General features: G+C 40.9%; 1 protein-coding gene across 2 annotated transcripts in view; it reads right to left on the reverse strand.

Annotated features, from left to right (window-relative positions):
* The window catches only part of DOCK5 (dedicator of cytokinesis 5), a 114,340-nt gene that overhangs the window by 84,186 nt on the left and 11,570 nt on the right, over positions 1-18,584 (reverse strand). Inside the window, exon 1 of one of the 2 annotated variants that reach the window (XM_026122324.2) lies at positions 6,153-6,392. The exons of the other annotated variant lie outside the window; for it this stretch is intronic. Coding sequence (XP_025978109.1) covers positions 6,153-6,195 — 43 coding nt within the window. The 5' untranslated portion in view covers positions 6,196-6,392. Of the gene's footprint in view, positions 1-6,152; positions 6,393-18,584 lie in introns of those variants that run through there. 2 annotated transcript variants of the gene reach the window in all.

The raw sequence follows: 18,584 nt of genomic DNA on the forward strand, positions 1-18,584 counted from the left end.
TTACTTCAATAAGAGACAGTAAGATGCAACACGACTTGTTCTTGCTCCCCTTTCAGTCCTTTTGTCAAAATTCAAGAGAGGAAGATTGAATCCCACTTAAAAAAGGTTAATATGCATTGCTACGCCTGGTGCACAAAAATTTTACACTGTACATAAACTTGTACTGGAGAGAATGGAGATTTAAGTTCTCTTTTGGGGGAAAAAAAAAGGCATGACTGTCCACATGGCAATGATTAACTGTATAGAATGGGCTTTCAGTTCAGCTTGAACCTATTCCTAATTGAATTAACATGCATCTAAATAAGCCTGTTCTAAAACTGGAATGCATCGATGCAGAGATATATGCCAATTTAAATAAATATACCTCTCCCCCCCCTTTTTTTTGAACGACATCTCACCTAAAGCTAACCTGATGCAGCTCTACATTTGCATGGTATTTGATCTCCTTAAGCACACTTCTCTAAAAATGGAAATTTTACTTAGTCTGGGCTACTCATACCATCAGGTCTATGTAGCCAGACTCTTGCAGCCTTCTGGAGCCCTTGTCGGGAATCTGTTGCACAACAGTGGACTTCAGTTACCAGTCAGAAGCATTCTGCAGGAGAGCTAGCGCAAGGCATGCAGCAAGTTGAAACAAATAGGAGTTCTGCTCTAATTTGACAGTGCATCATCATGATGTACTACCAGTACTGTGAAACTCTTTTGATCACAGACTGTATTTCAAGACAACTTTACAGAAGAAATATGAAATCTGAACCTGAAGCCAAGACCTGATGGCCAAGCACATCAGAAATTACCACAAATCAAATCATTAGTAAGAAAATCTTATTCTGCAGCACTGTCTCTTCCTCTCTGATCCTTTGCATTTCTGCTCACATAAATCACAAGCGTAGCTGGCAAGCCCCGGTTTACATTTGAAAAATTACTGCCATTCCTAAGACATGATGCAGCTGATTGTAACTCAACCGCCACATGATATTTCAATAGAGTAAACCCTTCTTTGCTACAAGAATAGACCTATGCCCTGGCCCCTCCAGCAGACAAGAATATAATGGGTTTAAAAGGTCACCAACAACTATTAGGGGTAATTACCTGCCAGTTTACCACAAAATCCACTCAAAAAAGAAAAAAAAAATCAAAATAAAAGATGATAGACTGAAACTCAAAAGTCTGCTATTTGCAAATAGTTTCTTTCAGTTACATGGCTGAGGTATTTTATCTATGGCAAGTGGCCATGTTTTTTTTGGAACTGGATCAAAATAAACCATCACCTTTCAAACAGCCACCCATTTATTTGCAAACTTAAAGTATAAAATGGAACTCCCTAAAATAAGAGGTGAAGAGGCAGAGAAAGCTTGGGAACTAAAGATGCCCAGAAGTCTCTCAGGTTTTTTTTTGTTTTTTTAATAAACACACCAGTTCAGATCAAGACACTTCCTAAACACAGACTAACTAACCAACTAGCTTCCCTGCACCTGCAAACCCAACATTTTGTTAAGATATTTTCTAAACAAAACATGACTGATTTTATTCAGCACCTATAAGGTTTACTAAAATACAAACAATGTATTAATATACCTCACTGACCAGTGAAGTTTTTGTGGACTTATAACACCATACTAAGATATGCATTTAACAATTTGGAGAGAACGTAAGACATGACAATTTGTGGCTTTTGGTCTTTTTTGCAAGCTCTCAGCTTGATGTTGGATTGAAGCATTTTGTGGTTTATGGAGTGAATTCTCCATTAGCCATTATAAGCTGCCAGCAACTGCAGAGGACCAGACACTATAACCTTCCCAGTCCTTTCCTAGTCCTGGCATACAAGCGCCATGAAACAGCAGCTATCCCAAAACTAAGGGTAAATTTACATTTCAAGAGATAGCCATATGCTATCTCTTGAAACGCAGGTACAAGCCACTGGTCTTGCCTGAATACAAGGTATTCTGGACCTTGAGAAATTATTACCCGAGGTCTCACTGAAAGAGCTCTAAGACTCATCCTGGAAGACCAGATTTGTGAACTGGTTGAACATAGGTGCACACATAGATCAAACTACATAACTGCAAACAAACACATCTCACCCTGTTATTTCCCAGTCAAAGATGACAGACAGCATGCGTGCCTGAGGCATCACTACCTTCATCTGGAAACTGTTCTGGGCCCAAATTCACCACTTCATTTCCAAATTTGCTTTGAGCTTGCTCAGTTCCCTGATCTGGCTTACCACACTGCTATTGCTTGCTTTCTGAACTGTTACTGCATGAGGCAAGAAGCAGAAAGAAGGGGTCAGACTGCTTCTTCTGATAGCAGCCTGGATTTATACTGGAATAGACTAACTTAAGATTCCACGGACTCCAAATACTGGAACATTAATTCAATCTTTTCAAGTCCACAAAGAGTACTTACATGTTAAAAACAGATGACAACCAAAGAAATAAGAACTGTTTTTCACAATGGAAGTGTAATAAACTTAAAATGAAGGGTTAATGCAAGCCTGTGTTACTCTTTTAGAGACTTTAAACTCTTCAGAATACTTCAATCCTGACAGCAAACACCTCAAACGTTTCAGAGGAGGTAATGATAATCCCTAACAATATTACTGACATATCTATTTCAAAACGAGTAACAAAGCATGCAATTCCACCCTGACCTTTTAATTTGATTAATGAGGCACTGCAGGGGACATTAACACATTTCTTCCACCAAAAATTTAGTGGAGAAAGGGACACAATCAAATGAACCTTGATCAGAGTAACCTTCAGGCAAATTAAACTGCATCACCATCATACTTTGCCTTCAAAATTGAATATGAAGGAAAGGATCAAGCAGGAAAAATAATTTTATTGCTGATCCCTTTTGCTGTAAGTTAATCATTCTAAACCAAGCAGATAATAAAAAATGTTCCATTAAAAACTGCAGGAAGTCAAACTGCAGTTTGCAACTGCAGCTGCAAAACAAACTCCTTCTACCAAAGCAGGTATATGTATATCTGTGTGAAAGGCATTCTGCAAATGACACCTTTTTGAGAGGAGAAGTAGCCCACGGATAACTTGTTTCATTTAATTGGGAGAAAAGACTGACAAACTTTCAAGAAAGATGCACCAGATTGCATCTTTCCTTCCCAAATTAGATGTTAAGCATGCTGGAAGACAACACTTATTGAGACCCAGAAAATGCTGTTGCTTAAAGAGGCGAGATGCTGCCCATCAGATGAGCAGTCTTTTTATCCCTCTACAAGGCTGAAACTCCCAAACTCCCATCTGTTGTTGGGTTGGAACTCAACGGGAGCAAGAAAATGCAAGCTGTTTGTCTCTCACGTACACTTCTCCTAAGCTGCTACGATGTCTAGTCTCACATTCTCTGCTGTATGCCATTTCAAACTAAGCATGTACGCTATCTGTGGTATCCATGCTAAAGGTAGAAGTTTTGTCCTCAGTTGTCTAAACCTGGTGACTGCTAGGTGGCAGGAAATCAGTTTGACCCTGCAGTCAACAAATCTGTAGAACATAATCCAGGACATAAACCATTCTGAGCAGAACTGCAACAGTCAGATGAGTGACAATGAATCACGCTGCTTGCTTCTTGGAATTTCTTATTGTGCTGGTATGATTTACAGGGTTGTGTTTAAAATAAACACAAAAATACTTCTGCATTAGTTTTAAGAACATAGATTACTAATAGCCACAATGCTTGCATTCTTTCTTTAAAAACAGAAAACAGAACAGAGAAACCTGTATCCTTCCACTTCACAACTATGAACTTGCCCACACTACCAGTGAATGAAAGCTGCTACCATCTAATGGCTTGTATCACACAAATCAGAGGCACTGCCTAGTCCCTCATTACAACCACCTTTGTAATGGGTACTAACAGGCAACCCTTGGTTAATCTGCTTGCTAACCAAGGTAAGTGGCCCAAGGAGCTCACACTCTCCCTTCAACCCACATCAACTTCTTGAGACTGAGTCATCAGGAGAAAAAGCTGAATGCCTCTGCTCTAACCCCGTCTTTTCCGTACAGCAGTGGACCTCTTCCATCTCACACAATCAGTCCACACTCTGTTCCAAACATCAGTGAGCCGACAAACCAGGATCTAGATCCCACAAAAAGATAGAGTGCTTATATATGCTTAACCCTCCTGTGATGAGCATGTGTTATTATCATTTCTGATAGGAAAATTGAGCACAAAAACAAATAGAGGACTGGTACCGAAGCGCAAAGTTTTAACACAGCCCAGGATGCAACCTTAGAAAGGAAACTGACAGACAAAGTTGTAAGACTCATTAACACCATGCAGCAAACACTGCTTGATAAAGTCAGTGACTGCAAAATAATTCTGTTTACTGCCTGTGGGTTAACCCTACTAGTTGTGCTTATGAATTAAATGCAAGAGCTGAAGCATTACAGACAGTACTTCAGATTGGTTCACATGTCTGTGTACAGAGGATAAATATCCTTTTTCACACAGCTGTCTGAACATACAGAAGCAAGGGGGATACTTCTCACTGGCACGCTTCTTCATCGGATCATAAGGGAAGTGGCAGTTCTGCCTCCACCCTGCTTACTCACAAGCCAGCGCCCTTTGTGGGAGACGAGATGTCATAACCAGCAGTTGGCTCAAGCCAGCAACAAAAACTCACCCCGGAAGCAAGAAAAAACGTTGATTAGAGTAGTGCCTCTGATTCATCCTACTGCCCAAGGCCATTCTTCAGATAGCACAGCCTTGCACAAAAGTATGCCTAAAAAAAATTCACAATCTAGCCCAACCATTCAGATTAGGTAATAATGTCAAAATTTTAAAATTCCTGGTGCTCAGAGTAACCTCACCAAGTCATATACATGGGCTCCCACATCACAATAAACAGCCTAGGCTGTTACCTACACAGAGAGAAACAAAGTTCAGGGTGTACAGCACTCCACACCCTTCCAGTTACCAGAGCAGAAACTAGATAAGGTAACTTCAGCCACAGTCCTGCAAGAAGTGGGCAGTCTTTCTGCAAAGCCACTTTGAAATCAAGTGAGTAGCTTTTTTTCTCCAAATTCACTGTGCAAAATTGGGCAGGATGAGGTTCTCCACTTTTAAACTCATGGACTGAACTTGAATGAACAACCTCATGGGAGCCAGAGTAACTAATGCTTTGCAAGCATGAAATCACAAATTTTCCTTGTATCAAAGAAGTCCACTGGAGAACACAAGGGAACAAGATCACTCTTCATTAAAATAAACTATGAGAAGTTGTTTGTGTCATTAGTGGTTTCCTGCCTACTGTTCTCTGTCCAATTCTCTCACACAACCTCAGAACTGTGTACGAATTTGTCACGCTCTCAAGAAAAGGAGAACTTATCAGCAACAGTATCGGTTATGTTCCTCCTAGGGGAAAGTAAGCTGGCATTCAACCACCTCCTTTTAAATGTAAGGAGGCAGACAGGGCAGAAAGTACAAGGTATCAGTTACGCCTTTGCTGTTCCTTCCCCTGCACCAAAATACTACCCTGTCAAGATACCCACTCCCTGCAGAAATATTACCCGCAGTCCTGGATTCTCTCATTTCAACACTCATGTCCTGCCATTATCTTTTCCATTCATATGTCCTTTGGGGAGCAAAAGGACATTTTTGCTGCTACTTTAGAGGTGGCTCTTTACTGTAAAACATGCTGAAGAGGAAAACTTACAAAGGTCAGCCCTGATCTTGCAGAACCACAGAAACCAGAGCACCAAAGGTGTGAACGGAGCAGGTACCCCTTCCTCAACACCCAAGGGCCCAGAGAGAAGTACAGTCCCAGTGAATACCCACAGCCCAAACTTGCAAGTGGAAGAGGGCAGAAACCTAAAAAAATTTTTTTTTAATGTGTGGAGGACAGGAGAAACCACTCACGGGCTCCTGGGTGTGCAGGAGAAAAGGAATGACTACACAAGGGAGGCAAATGAACGTGCAGTGCAAGGAAAGAGGGGAGAGCGAGCAGCCGCGGAAGCAGGGAGCCGCGGTGCAGGGGGGAGAGGAGAGGAGAGGAGAGGAGGCTCTCCAGGGGGCCGCGCAGGGCGCGGGGACGGTGCGGGCGCGGGAGCCGGGGGAAGGGGAGCCCCGGCGGGCAGGGCCGTGCCGCGCCGCCCGGGGCGGGCGTGCCCGAGCAGCCCGGGGCTGGCACTCACCGACCCCGTACTTCTCCCGCTTGGTGGGGATCCAGCGGGCCATGCCGGCCGGCGGGCGCTTCGGCTCGGCTCGGCTCGGCTCAGCGCGGCCGCTCGCCCGCCGCCGCCCCGCCGCGCTGCCTCGGGCCGGCCGCCCCGGGCCGCTCCGCCATGCTACGAAACTTCCCGGCAGCCGCGCAACTTTCCTGCCTCCCCCGCCGCGCCGAGCCGCGCCGCGCGGAGAGGAGGGGAGGGGAGGGGAGGGGAGGGGACGCGGAGAGGGAGGGCGCAGGGGAGGGAAGGAGGGAGGGAGGCGGCTCTTACCCGCTCCGCTCCGCTGCGGCGGGGATCACCTGCTCCCTGCCCTGCCCTGGCCGCCCCGGGCAGCGCTCCAGCCGCGGAGCCGCCCCGCCCCGGCCCGGCTCGGCGCTCGCTGCCACTTCTGCGCGGGGCTGCGCAGCATGTTAATGGGGCGCTGGGGGGAAATAAAGTCAAACACCGGGGAAAAGTGGCGGCGGGAGAAGTCACGGTTGGTGGGAAATGGTCCTCGTTATTGCTATTCAGTATACCAATAAATATTGTATGTGTGGGGGTATTTCCCCACTATTAACAAAATTATACACTTTAATTAATAAAAGGATTATTTAAAAAGTATTCCCAGCATTTGGAAAAACGGTCACAGGACTGCATTTTGCAAAAGACACAGTGTTCTTGTTTATCAGATTGACTTGGCGCCTTATGATGTAAACTGCCATTTGACTTCAGTGCTGTGAAGTGGGACTTGCTAAGCTGTTTAAAACTGGTGATACAGAGCCACATGCTGTGTAACTACCCTGATGCTGCAATGCGGGTCTGAGGTTCTGACCTTAACCAGATTGTCTGGCTTGTGTAGTTAGGTTGTCTGGGAGAGGGGTTTTCACTAACACCTACTGCTTAGAGCCTTAATTAACCAGCACCTTTGCAAACCGCACTGGCAGACTCTTTACAGAAAGTTAGGTCCAAACAGGGAAGTAGGCTGGACCTGAAGAGACCCAGGTTCTGACCTTATCTCATAAGTAACCAGGGGGGGTCATAAGAAACTAGGTCTGATTTTTATTAGTGTCTGATTTTTGCAGTTTGCCTGTCTCCCATGGAAGTCAATGAGAACTGTGATCACTGAGAATATTTAAAAGTCTAACCACATGTTTAACTGCGCTAAAGCTTGTAAATTTGGGGAGATAATCTTATTATTTTACATTACAAGGGAGAAGCACTTGGGGTAGCTCTATTTGCTCAGCTGTTGTGTGGCTGTGGACAAATCACTTCTCTCTCTGATTCCCAGCCTACCTCTCTCATGTGTTCAGAACAGCTTATCATACTACAGACTTTCTCACCTGTGTTTCTCACCAGGTTTAACTTGCCTTGATCTTCACTGGCGCCCCTAAGTGGTAGAATAATACAAATATGAATTAATTACTGCTAATTTGCTCTCTCCAACAAATAAACTTGTTCTTTGCCAGGCAGGATTTCAGACATAAGGACATTTGATATCACTATTAGCCACACTACCAGTGTACAATATACTGTATTTTTAACAATACCTGGTGATCTGTCTCTGTCAAGAATGTGTGGCCCATGAATTTGTTACATGCACAGTAAGTTAGTCATCTAGCCGTGGTGATACACATGTAACGTTACACGCAGTTTCCACCACAACAGCCAAACTCTTCTCTAAAACAACGTTTTGATCTCACAAGGGCTGCTCATGACATGACTGAGACATTCCTATCTATGGTCAGATGCATACATCTAAACCAGTGAATGTCAGATCACTGCAGTTTAAAGGTCAGAGATGTGAATGGGCTCTTTTAATACTTAAATGGCACCTGAAGCTTCAACACAGAGTACGTCAATAAGTAGAACAAGTTATGAAAAAAAAATTGCAAGCTGGAACTAGTTAACTAAATTGTTATTTATAAAACACTAATTCAACCCAGCCAAACCATGTACCAAATGCTGTACTGGCACATATCTGAAGTCAATGTTCTTATTCACAAAAACCTACTGTTCCTCCAGCTAAAGACTTAGTAGTAGTGCCACTAAGTGTAGAGCTTACAGTGCTTCTGTAGTGAGCTGTGGGCTCACAGGAAGTACAGAGCACTGTATAGGGTCGTGTTCTTCATCGTGGGAGGGGGGCATCTAACAACCTTATAAGCCTGTACAAAGAGCAGGTATTTAGGTATTTCTTTACTCTTTTCTGGATTCTGCAAATCCTTTTACTCTGGGAGATCCATCCAGACTTTTTTATGAAATTTAATTTGGCAAAGTGCTTTGAGACCTTAACACAAAGAGCAAAGTACTTACTTAGGTTATCAAGACACAATTAAATGGGGTGATGGTGGCTCTAGGGCCCTCTGCTCTGACCTTCTGTGATCCTTCTACATTGTATGGCAGAAAAAGCAAGGCAGAGGAGACTGCCTTCTCTACATCACCCTGCATTCCTTTCCATCCAGGGAACTCTCCATATGCCCCTGGAGGGCTGCTTTAGGGATGCCTTAAGTGTTAGTCTTGTAAAAGTTTCAGTGCTTCAAGCTGAACATTCCTCTCTGCACGTCAGTGTGTTACATGTGTGCAAACTTCCAAACTCAGTAAAAACGTCCCTCCTTAGAAAGCAAATAATATCTGTTTCTTTTCTGGTAAAGATAGTTCTTTTTCTTTCCATTTTATTTATGCTTGGCAATGGCTTTCTATAGCATCATGTCCCACAAAGGAGAGAAGCAGCTTGATGAGTATCTTGCAGATGACAAAAGATGGACTGCGGAGAGTGCTTAGATCTGAAGCCAGAGTATTAAAGGAGAAAAGTATTCACAAAGACACTGAAATGAGTTTTTGAAAGGAAGCTCGTATTCTGGGTGCCAAGGCCTTTGGCTAGAGGTTCTCTAATGAAGAGTTTAACTGACAGCCTAGAACCTTGATTTTACTTTAAGATTCTTGATGTTATAGTTGAGCTGGTTGAGCTGTGCCAGTATTTTCCAACACAGGTAAAACAAATTCTTGGCAGCAAATGAAAAACGGAGCAAAGCATGAAAGACAGACAAGCAGTAACTAGAGCAGCTGGTTTTATTACTGAAGTAGGGAAAGTTGGTGAATGATTCATTAAATGTAATGATTTGCAAATGTCAGGGGCATATGGAATAAGCAATCTCAGCTATTGCTGAAGGTAGGTTTTATTTCAGAAAGCTTTTTATTTTAGTAATATTACAAAATGCATTGGATGATCTTTTCTTTCATTCTTTCTTTTCTTTCTTTCTTCCAATGTTTAAGCATTACTTAATCAAGGCAGTTAATGCTGAACAGTATGAACCCTGTTCTTCTTTGCCCCACACAGGAGCAGGATAGTTAAATTCTAATTGAGCTTATATCAGAGATTAACTTGGTTTACATATGTACCACATCAAAATCACAATACTGAGATCATGTTGCAGATCAGAGCTGGTACAGAATTCTGGTGACTGGGATTCATTCACATTCTTAGTGCACTAAAAAGTTACACTGCTTTTGGGTAAAGTATCAGACTGCTGAAGGAAAACCTCTGTCTAAACTTTGCACTTCACAATGTTAAGTTAACAGAGTCATGAAAAACAACCTGTGTCTAGGAAACATCTTTGAAGCACTAACTGCATCTCCTTTCTGTGGCGTAACTGGAGTTGAAGAAATGTAGTTCTGGTGCCCTCCCCTGTTCAAAATAAGAACTACAATAGTGAAAGAATGTATCGATCTTCATTGGATGAATGGAAAAGAGAAGAAAAGAAGGTATTTCCTGTGGTGACATGAAAAAACTCTTCCAGTCACTAGCCTATTTTGCTAGATTGTGTGCACATACCAACCAAAAAGATGATACTTGAATCAAAGGGCTTACAATCCAAGGCAAAAGAAAGGGCGTGGTAACAGAGTGGAGAAAACAAGGAAATAATGAATCCATGCTGTTTTGCAAAATAATAAGTTGCTTTAGTACACCAACCCAAAAACTACTACTTCAACTAAAGCCCTATCGTCATTAATTTAACTACGCAATCTCCACAGCTGACGAATGCTCTGGTTCAGATTTGGGCCCTTATTTTCTGGCCACTAGCAGAAACCATAAATAAAAGGCAGGAGAGTATGCTATATAAATAATTAAATATGCAATACATACATACACCACAAATAGGAGAAAACAATGTTTTTACCCATCCACCTGTACATGTTTTATTATGAAATAATATTTAACATGTTATCTGAAGATCTCACAGCTGAGTTTTATATACACACACACGCACACACAGAGCTGAATATTTCACTGTGCATTTTGTTATCCAAATAAGTCAATAAAGGCCTATATGATAATGCTAGTTTGGTTATTTAGTTTGCATTAGTTCATTTTTGTGTTCTGTTAATGGGCTGTTTCTAAACTGCTTCTCAACTAAACCACTATTTATGTGACACCAATATCACTGGCACTCATCTCTGGATTATTCTGCACCAGCATAGCCGTGAGAAAGGGCAAACATCTATTACCTAAACTGACGTTTGTAACTCAGTTTCAATTATCACATGGGACTACAGCTTGACAAACTTGTACAGAAGTTATTTCTCCTATTTAGGACTAAAGAGAAAACAAAGGACTGTGTAACTGACACCACTTCATGCATTGCAAGATCCCTCTCCTGCAATTACATCTCACGGTTTGTTCTACCTGCAGTGATGGAAGGAAATAATTTCTTCACTGAAAGAATTATGTAACAGATCTGTGCATTGATCCAAGATCTAAGATGAATGAGTATTCACTGGTTCATTGTTTTATTTACAGGACATAGAATAAATTGCTTCTTATGCAGGGCATACAGTATTTCTCTGAACAGGCTAGAGTAGCAAACTCCTCTGGAGGCTAATTGCATAGGATAACAAACTGTTATCCTGCAGGATATCCTAGGATGACAAACAAGCAGAACTGTGGGTAAACAATATTTCTGAGAAGAGGAGTAATGGAGAAGATGCTATGTAAAAGTCATTGCTTTTGTGCAAAAATCTCAAAAGCAATTAGGTGACTGGGGAGCTGAGATTTCCTTTCCACAACTGATGTACATCTTGGGGACAGATTTCTAAAGGTATTTAGATGCTTAATAATGCTGATAGGTACATAGCAGGGATTTCAAAAATGCCTCCGAAGCTAATTCTTGTTGAAAATCATGTAGGAACGGTAATCTTCTCAGAAAGCCATTCAGGTTTAGATTTGCCAGTGTATGTCTCAGTTAATAAAGACCTGACATGACATGTCCCCTACACTGTGCCACACAGACTTATTAGCTCAAATCCAGATGCTGCATAGATGCTGTCTTCACATGGCTTATTCAGTTGGGTTCAGCAACGTCCAAAATCTCCCAGTGTTCATGACTTCAGGATCTGCATTCAAATTATAGGCAGGCACAGATTTCTTGTAAAAGTCAAAAGGATTTTACTTGCCATTATCAGCAGCAACTGTCATGGCTAGTATCCATAGCATGGGATATTTCTGCAGCCACACAACTATGTAGTTCCCCTGGATTCCCTCTAAATTTAGCACTGCATTTCTTCAGACATAGTGGGCTAGAGCCGTTGACTTCAGTAGTATTATACCACTGTTGAGCTGAGGTAATACGGTGCTCACTAGGGTAACGGTTTGTTAGATAGGTTTCACTTTTTGTCCAGGGAAACTGTAAATGAAATGCAATCATCTCTGTTTCATGTTTTTGTACAAAAATTTTCAAAGCCATCTGAGGCTGAAACCTGACTCCTTTTCAGTTAAACAGGAATGGGGATTACAACAACCCTCAGGCAGCTTTGAAAATTTTGGCCTTGATGTATCCTTAAATCAGATGAACAGGTTCTGAGTAATCACTTAGTTGACGCTTCCATTTTAATAGCTTTGTATTTTTACGTCTGAGTTTATTAAAATTTCAAAGCTTAGCTTCCCTACCCCCCGCCTCCATGTGTTCCTTATTAAGGAAAGACAGAAGAATAATCCCATCTAGTCTGCATTTTATCCAGATGGTGATCTCTCCCTTTGTTCAGGCATGAATCCCATCCAGGCAAACCAAAGCACCAGTCATGAAATCATACTTTTGCAAAGCTCAGTAGCATTTTTTGCCTCATAAGGACACGCAAGACGTCACACCATCTTTATGACACTGAAAAATATGTCCAGTACTGCCAATGCCAGCATGATACATGCATTCATTTACCTATCTGCACCAGCTCAACGTGAAAAGGCCAATACCTTACTTCTGTAAGTACTGTAAATCCCAAACCCAATATTCCTGAAATGAAACACAACGGAAAATTACACCTGAAGTTTTAGAGCTTTCAAAAATCTCACTCGTAACATTGTTTTTAACTATCTTCGTCAACCATAATTCACTTGAATCCATTTACTGCTGCCACAGGCAGCGAGAAAGATTCCCATGGGCCAGAAGCAAATCCAGCTCTTCAGCTCATGAATGAATTACTGCTGGAAGCCATATTTTATTATTCATATTAGTAACTCATTCAGTGATCTTGTTCCTCAGTGGATGTAAATCAGCACAGCTCCATTGAAATCAATTGTTTTGCTTGCTATTCACATTTTATTCACTGAATGTTGGTCTCAGCGATGTCAAAAAGGGTTGTGACATTGACTTCATTTGGAGATCATCTCATGCTGTATTTCAAGTCGTGATGCCAAGACCCTTCCCAATGGCTGGATATTAAATTGCTTTATCCTGCTTGTGAGTTTCTTTTAAAAGGGTCAGAAAAAGGCATAGGCAGAGGTTATCTTGCAATTCTCTTTGTCTTAAAGACTGCTTGCATGTTTGATGAAAGGTTTTACAAGTCAGTGGCCTTGGGTAAAATCTTATAATTTGAACTAATTCAAAATTGCTGGAGTGACATTTGGACTATTTCTTAGGAATAGCTGAATGAGAAAGTTCAACAGGAATAGATCTTTAGTAGTTCAGGTTTTTATTACAAAATTTGTGAAGAAAGAGAAAAGATCTCTGTAACCTAGTCCTGCCAACAGCTGATCTGATGAAGTATGCGCTACCCAAATGAAGTAAAGCCAGCAGATTTAAGGAAACAGGAGAATACAGTCAGCTGCTGTAAATGAGCATTTCTCCACCGATGTCAGTGTTTCTACGTGGATTTACATTAACTTAGGTTCTGATCTACTGCCAGAGTAGCAGATGCATCATATCTTTAGTGGGTGACTGAAACAGTCCAGAAACTTCCACAAAAAATGACCATTGTCAACGTGCACGACTTGTTATTTCACTAGACATCAAGAGAGAAGGGAATCTGAGTGTGTGTCTGAGTGAGACTTGTATCTAGTTAAATTCCGGGTTATTTAAAGCTTCCTCAGTTACTGACTTGAGTAGATTTGAGCTTTACAAATTAAGAATGATAAAAGGAAGCAGCAAGTAACTCTCTCTTCAAAAATATTGATGCCATTTCCATTCCACTCTTCACAGTAATCAGCCTAAGGAACAAAAGACTAAGAAGATACAGAAAGTGGTCTTAGAGAAACTCATTTCTCTGGTTCATAAAGGGAAGCTAGAACTTGGAGAAGAAGAACAGTTGAGTTGGCACTGCCTTTTAAAACTACATATCATGGCTAATTGCTGTGAAGGGAGAAGGCAAATCTCATTTTTTAAAACTTTATGCTAAAGAAGTTTTCAGAGCCTGGGACACAACACAGGGATCCCAAATTCCCATTCTCTATTAACCACCGTATTTTACTCTTTTGCTACTTTATTAAAGACCATTTTCATGCTGGAAGAAGAACTCTATACATAAATTCAAGAAAGACCACTTTCATGACGGCTGGGTTCACTTAAATTCCTCTGGCTCAAACTGGTATTTGTCTACGAAAAAGGCATAATAGCGATGGCTATTCTTTCACCTAGTTGTTGATGGTTTGTACAGAGCCAAATGGTCACAGGGTTATGTTTTCTGCCCCTTGTTCCTAATTATATTAAAGGCATATTCATTCATCTTCTAATATTGTTTTCCATGTAAGTAATTGCATACGGCAGCTCCATAAAGGGTCTGCAACTGTGAAAAGGAAGCATAGAATTTGGCTAGATTTGGAACAATAGAAAAAACGTCCCCAGGGCAAAATCTGTTTTATGACACCATTCGCACTGTGAATATGCTTGGAAATCCTTGTCCTATCTTACTGAATAATTATTGTGGAGATAAATGTTTTGTTACTGCTGATAAAATACCTTAATTTCAATGCCAATGTACTGTGGGTTTTATTATGTTATATTATTCCCATTTTCTATGGAAAATTAAACCGGTTTTATAATCAGTGAGATACAACAGAGCTCAGTTAATTTCCTGATAGAAAAATAAATGACGTTATTGCTGCTATTGTGTCATTCTTCATTCACCGCTAAGAGACAATCCATTGCTAAGGACTAAAGGATAAAGGAAAACATTACTGAACACATAATTACTCTGTATTTACAAAGCATGGAATGGCAAGGAAAGCTGTGATGGAAGTTTGTTTTAACACCAGAAACAGGTAGAAAGATGTTTTGCCAACACTTGAGGAGTTGAGAGATTAAGTCAGTAGTAATGCTCAGATTGACTTTAATAAGATCAAGATTTCAGCAAAGTTTTTCCTGAGTGTAACTGCATGAACAGCAAGTGATGTTTATCAGGGAGGGATACATTTCGCTCTAGCCAGTAGTTTGGTATTTTAGACAGTCTGCTTATCTACACCAGTGTGAATCCTGGTTGAGTCTTTCTTACCTCTATATCCCTGTTGCTCTTCTACCACGTATGCCAGAACCCTCAACCGGAGCCACTATGCACAGCTGCAATAAAACAGTAGCTACCAAGAGACATCTTGTAATCTCTGGATTTAGATTTTACTCTTACTTTTGTTCCACTGATCCTGTTCCTCCCTCCTTTTTGAGATCATGTGAAAGATTAAAAGGAGGAAGTGCTGGCAGGCATTTTCATTAAGAATCACTGGCTAATTCCAAAGCGCCTATTAGTAGAAGCCCCCTTGCAATGCCTGTGGTATCTATCCATCAGAGCTGAATCACGGATATCGACTGTTTTATATTTAATGTATCTCTTACATCTTTAATGTCTGAAGAGCTTGTTCCCGAAAGTGTCCTCAGCAGGGGGTAGTGTGGTCAGATTTAATCAAAATTTCCAAGGATAGAAATGAGCTTCCCATAATTCTTAAGAGACATGTGCAGATGTCACAGTTGTCTTCAGCAGACTGCAATCAATAAAACTTTTTTTAAAAAACAGTACTCTTTCTCTTCCTCTGCTCCTGGGAAGCCTATATGAAAAGAATTACTAAAACATCAAGCCTCTGATTTCAGGAGTTAGGATACCTGAAAGCTAAAAACACCTTTATAAGTTGGAAGCCTGCCACATGCAGGGGTAGAGTGTTTTTTCCTAAGGAGTTCAGATGCATCTTGTAAAAAAGAGTAATTGTTTTTGCTTTATTTCAAAGGCTGCTTACTGACAAAACCATCAAAGAGATTTGGTTGGTGATGGGAAGATACAGATTCAGATGGATGGAGAGCAACAAAAGTGGAAGGACCTGACTCTGATGTCACTGGAGTTCGAGTTGCTTGTCTCCTCTGTCATATGTAATTATTTCTCACATAATAAACCAATGCTGGTAAAAACAAAAATGAAGTCTAGATCTTAGGACTGATAAATTAAAACACCAAACTCTGCTGTTTCTAGACATGACCATAAACAATAAAAACACCCAAGAAGTCACCCATCTATACTCAAATATGAATGTTGTGGATCAGAATAATCTCTGCTTAAAATAGTATGTATTTTAGTTATAAAGATGTGGATATGTTTTATTTTGCTGGAAACAATTAATGACTACATGCAATTCTTCAAAAGTACTAATTTACAACTTAGGGGTTCTGGATGTAGTATATTCCCTGTACCCCCAAAAAAGAAAAACCCTGTATTTATTTACAGGTCTTAATTTATTTGCATAAGAAGCTTTGAGATCTTTAGAGGAAACACTCTAAAACAGCACAAAATTGTATTGTGATGCATACTTCAGAAGAAAAAATAAAGACCGATTGCTTCTTATGACTCAGTTCCATTTGCACAGGAATAAATGATACATTTCATAGCCCTAAGAATTTCTCCATTCATCTAATACTTTCTTTTTATGAGTTTTATTTTTTCATTTTTTTTCTTCAACTTTCTTATTTCCCTTTCTTCTTGCTGAAAAAAAGAAGAGGAAAGAGACACATTCATATTATGGAGAGCTAAAATTGAGGAACAGTAACAATACAATAATCACTTTTTCTAGGGTACTGTCTGATGCATGTAGTGCTGCTGATAAGAGCCTGTCATCAGAGCTTTAAATGTGTTCTTGGTAAGTCAATTCTCTCAGGCTTGAAAGAAGTTTTCATTTTTAAAGGAAATTTCTTGTAATGTCTTATTCAGTTTTGATTCTCCAGAGGTAGAACACTTCTGGGAACCTCTCCATTCTGGAAATAAATGTTCAGGTGACATTCTAAGTTTTGAATCTCTCTTGCACACATATACCTGCAGGATAGTACGCTGTCTCTGGGCAGTGCATCCACCACACGATATAATAATGTACTGAACATCAAATGCAGAGCTTTTTCTTTTGTAAAGGGGAGAAAAAAGAGAAAAAGGGGAGAAAGTAGGCTTGGTTCTCACTCCTTGCAGGAAGGGGGTTGGAACAGGCAAATAATGAACACCTATTATCAGTACAGTCTAGAGGTTTGAAGACCTCTGGCAAAAACCCCTAATACATCTCTTAACTTATGCTCTGCTTCTCATGGCTGTTCTATGTACTGCCTTATTCCTCTTCCTTTCCCATACAAATCTCATGAAAGGGGTACAGAGCTAGAACAGAGACTTTCTGTCATTTCAGTAATGGTAATAGATGCCCCCTTTGTTCTCTTGTTGCTCCCAGAGCATGAAGTTTATTTTAACAGAGAGTCCAATAGACTTTTTCATCCCTCCAAAAAAGCAAAATTTCTACAGCTGTACTGGGAGGGAGAAATCCCTGCTATGGGGAAATGGAAAGTAGCACTGAGGGCAGGGAAGATCATAAGTCCCTAAGAGGGAGAATTAATGATAAATATATCAAAGAAAAGACTCGCTAAATATAAGAATCAAAGGAAAGTACTGCGATGTAGGGAAAGGGAGGGCATTAGAAACTGTTTCTTGTAAAAGGTCTACGCCTACAGCCCTCATGTGGGAGTGGCAATTCTGCATAAGAGATCAAGGGAAGTCCTCAAGGTTACTGCAGTCTCAAAGTCTGGGAGAAGACGCTATTCTATCTGTTAAACACTAGGTGCCACTACGAGATCAGCATGGAAAACAATAGTCCTGTCCCAGACTCAGCAGGGAATAATCTAATTTCTGGAAGGACAGAATGCTCTCCACTGCAGAACAGGAACTGTCCTCTGGACCATTTTTTGGCAAAGCTACAGCACAGTCTGTAATCCTTGGAACCTATGGGCTGGTTCCTCAGCAGCAGCAAAAGAGAACAGTTCAACATAAATACATGGAGAAACGGCATTTTGCATGGCTGACTAGTTCGCTTGCAGAATTTAATTTTATGCAAAGTTATTTCCTATTGAAGTCCTTGCCTGCTTCAAATATTTCTGCAGCAAACATCAATAAAAAGTTCATCTCACATTTACAGGAGAGATTCAGTCTTCTATATGAAAAACTAGCTCCTCAAGAACAAAGAGACAGAACATGAGATAAACTCGTCATTCAGTGATGTTTTCTCTATTTGCACTGTGTGAAAACAAAAGGGGTATTTTCACACCCATGATTTATAAGGATCTGTACAGATCTGCAAGTAAACTACAACTCAAGACATCTTTCCTTTTCAAAGCCATAAGCAGCAGTACAAAAGTTTAAAAGTGGGCAATTGGCCATTCAGTTTTTAAAATAATGTTCAAGAGAAATGTCAAAAGAATGCAACAAATACCCTCTGCAGGCTTCTCTCAGTACGCCACATCACACCCGTTTTATTTTGAATATGTCATATACCTGTTGTTTTAGTAAAAACTTCTGTATTCTGAATACCCGTCTGTGGGAACCCAGAACAATCAGAAGTCACTGAGATGAGCTACTGTCAATTGGCTGAGCTGAACTAACTATAGTAGGTAGCTCCACAGCGCCTGCAGGAACTGGGAACCATCACCTTGCATGGAAATAGCTCATCAATTGTATTTTTTTCCTTTGAAGATTGTGGCTCTCCCAGGGGGGCCTCTTGTTTCTGCAGAAGACCACTAATGCTGCACTCAGAACCACACCCTCAGTGAGGCACCATCTTCCCACCTCCACTACTGTTTATAACCCCCCTCTCTAGCTAGGCCAAGCACCTTGTCTTCAGAGGTGTTTAGTTCCCTATGCAGTCAGGAAGTCTGA

Source organism: Dromaius novaehollandiae, chromosome 26 (assembly GCF_036370855.1).
Source record: "Dromaius novaehollandiae isolate bDroNov1 chromosome 26, bDroNov1.hap1, whole genome shotgun sequence".
Taxonomy (NCBI): domain Eukaryota; kingdom Metazoa; phylum Chordata; class Aves; order Casuariiformes; family Dromaiidae; genus Dromaius; species Dromaius novaehollandiae.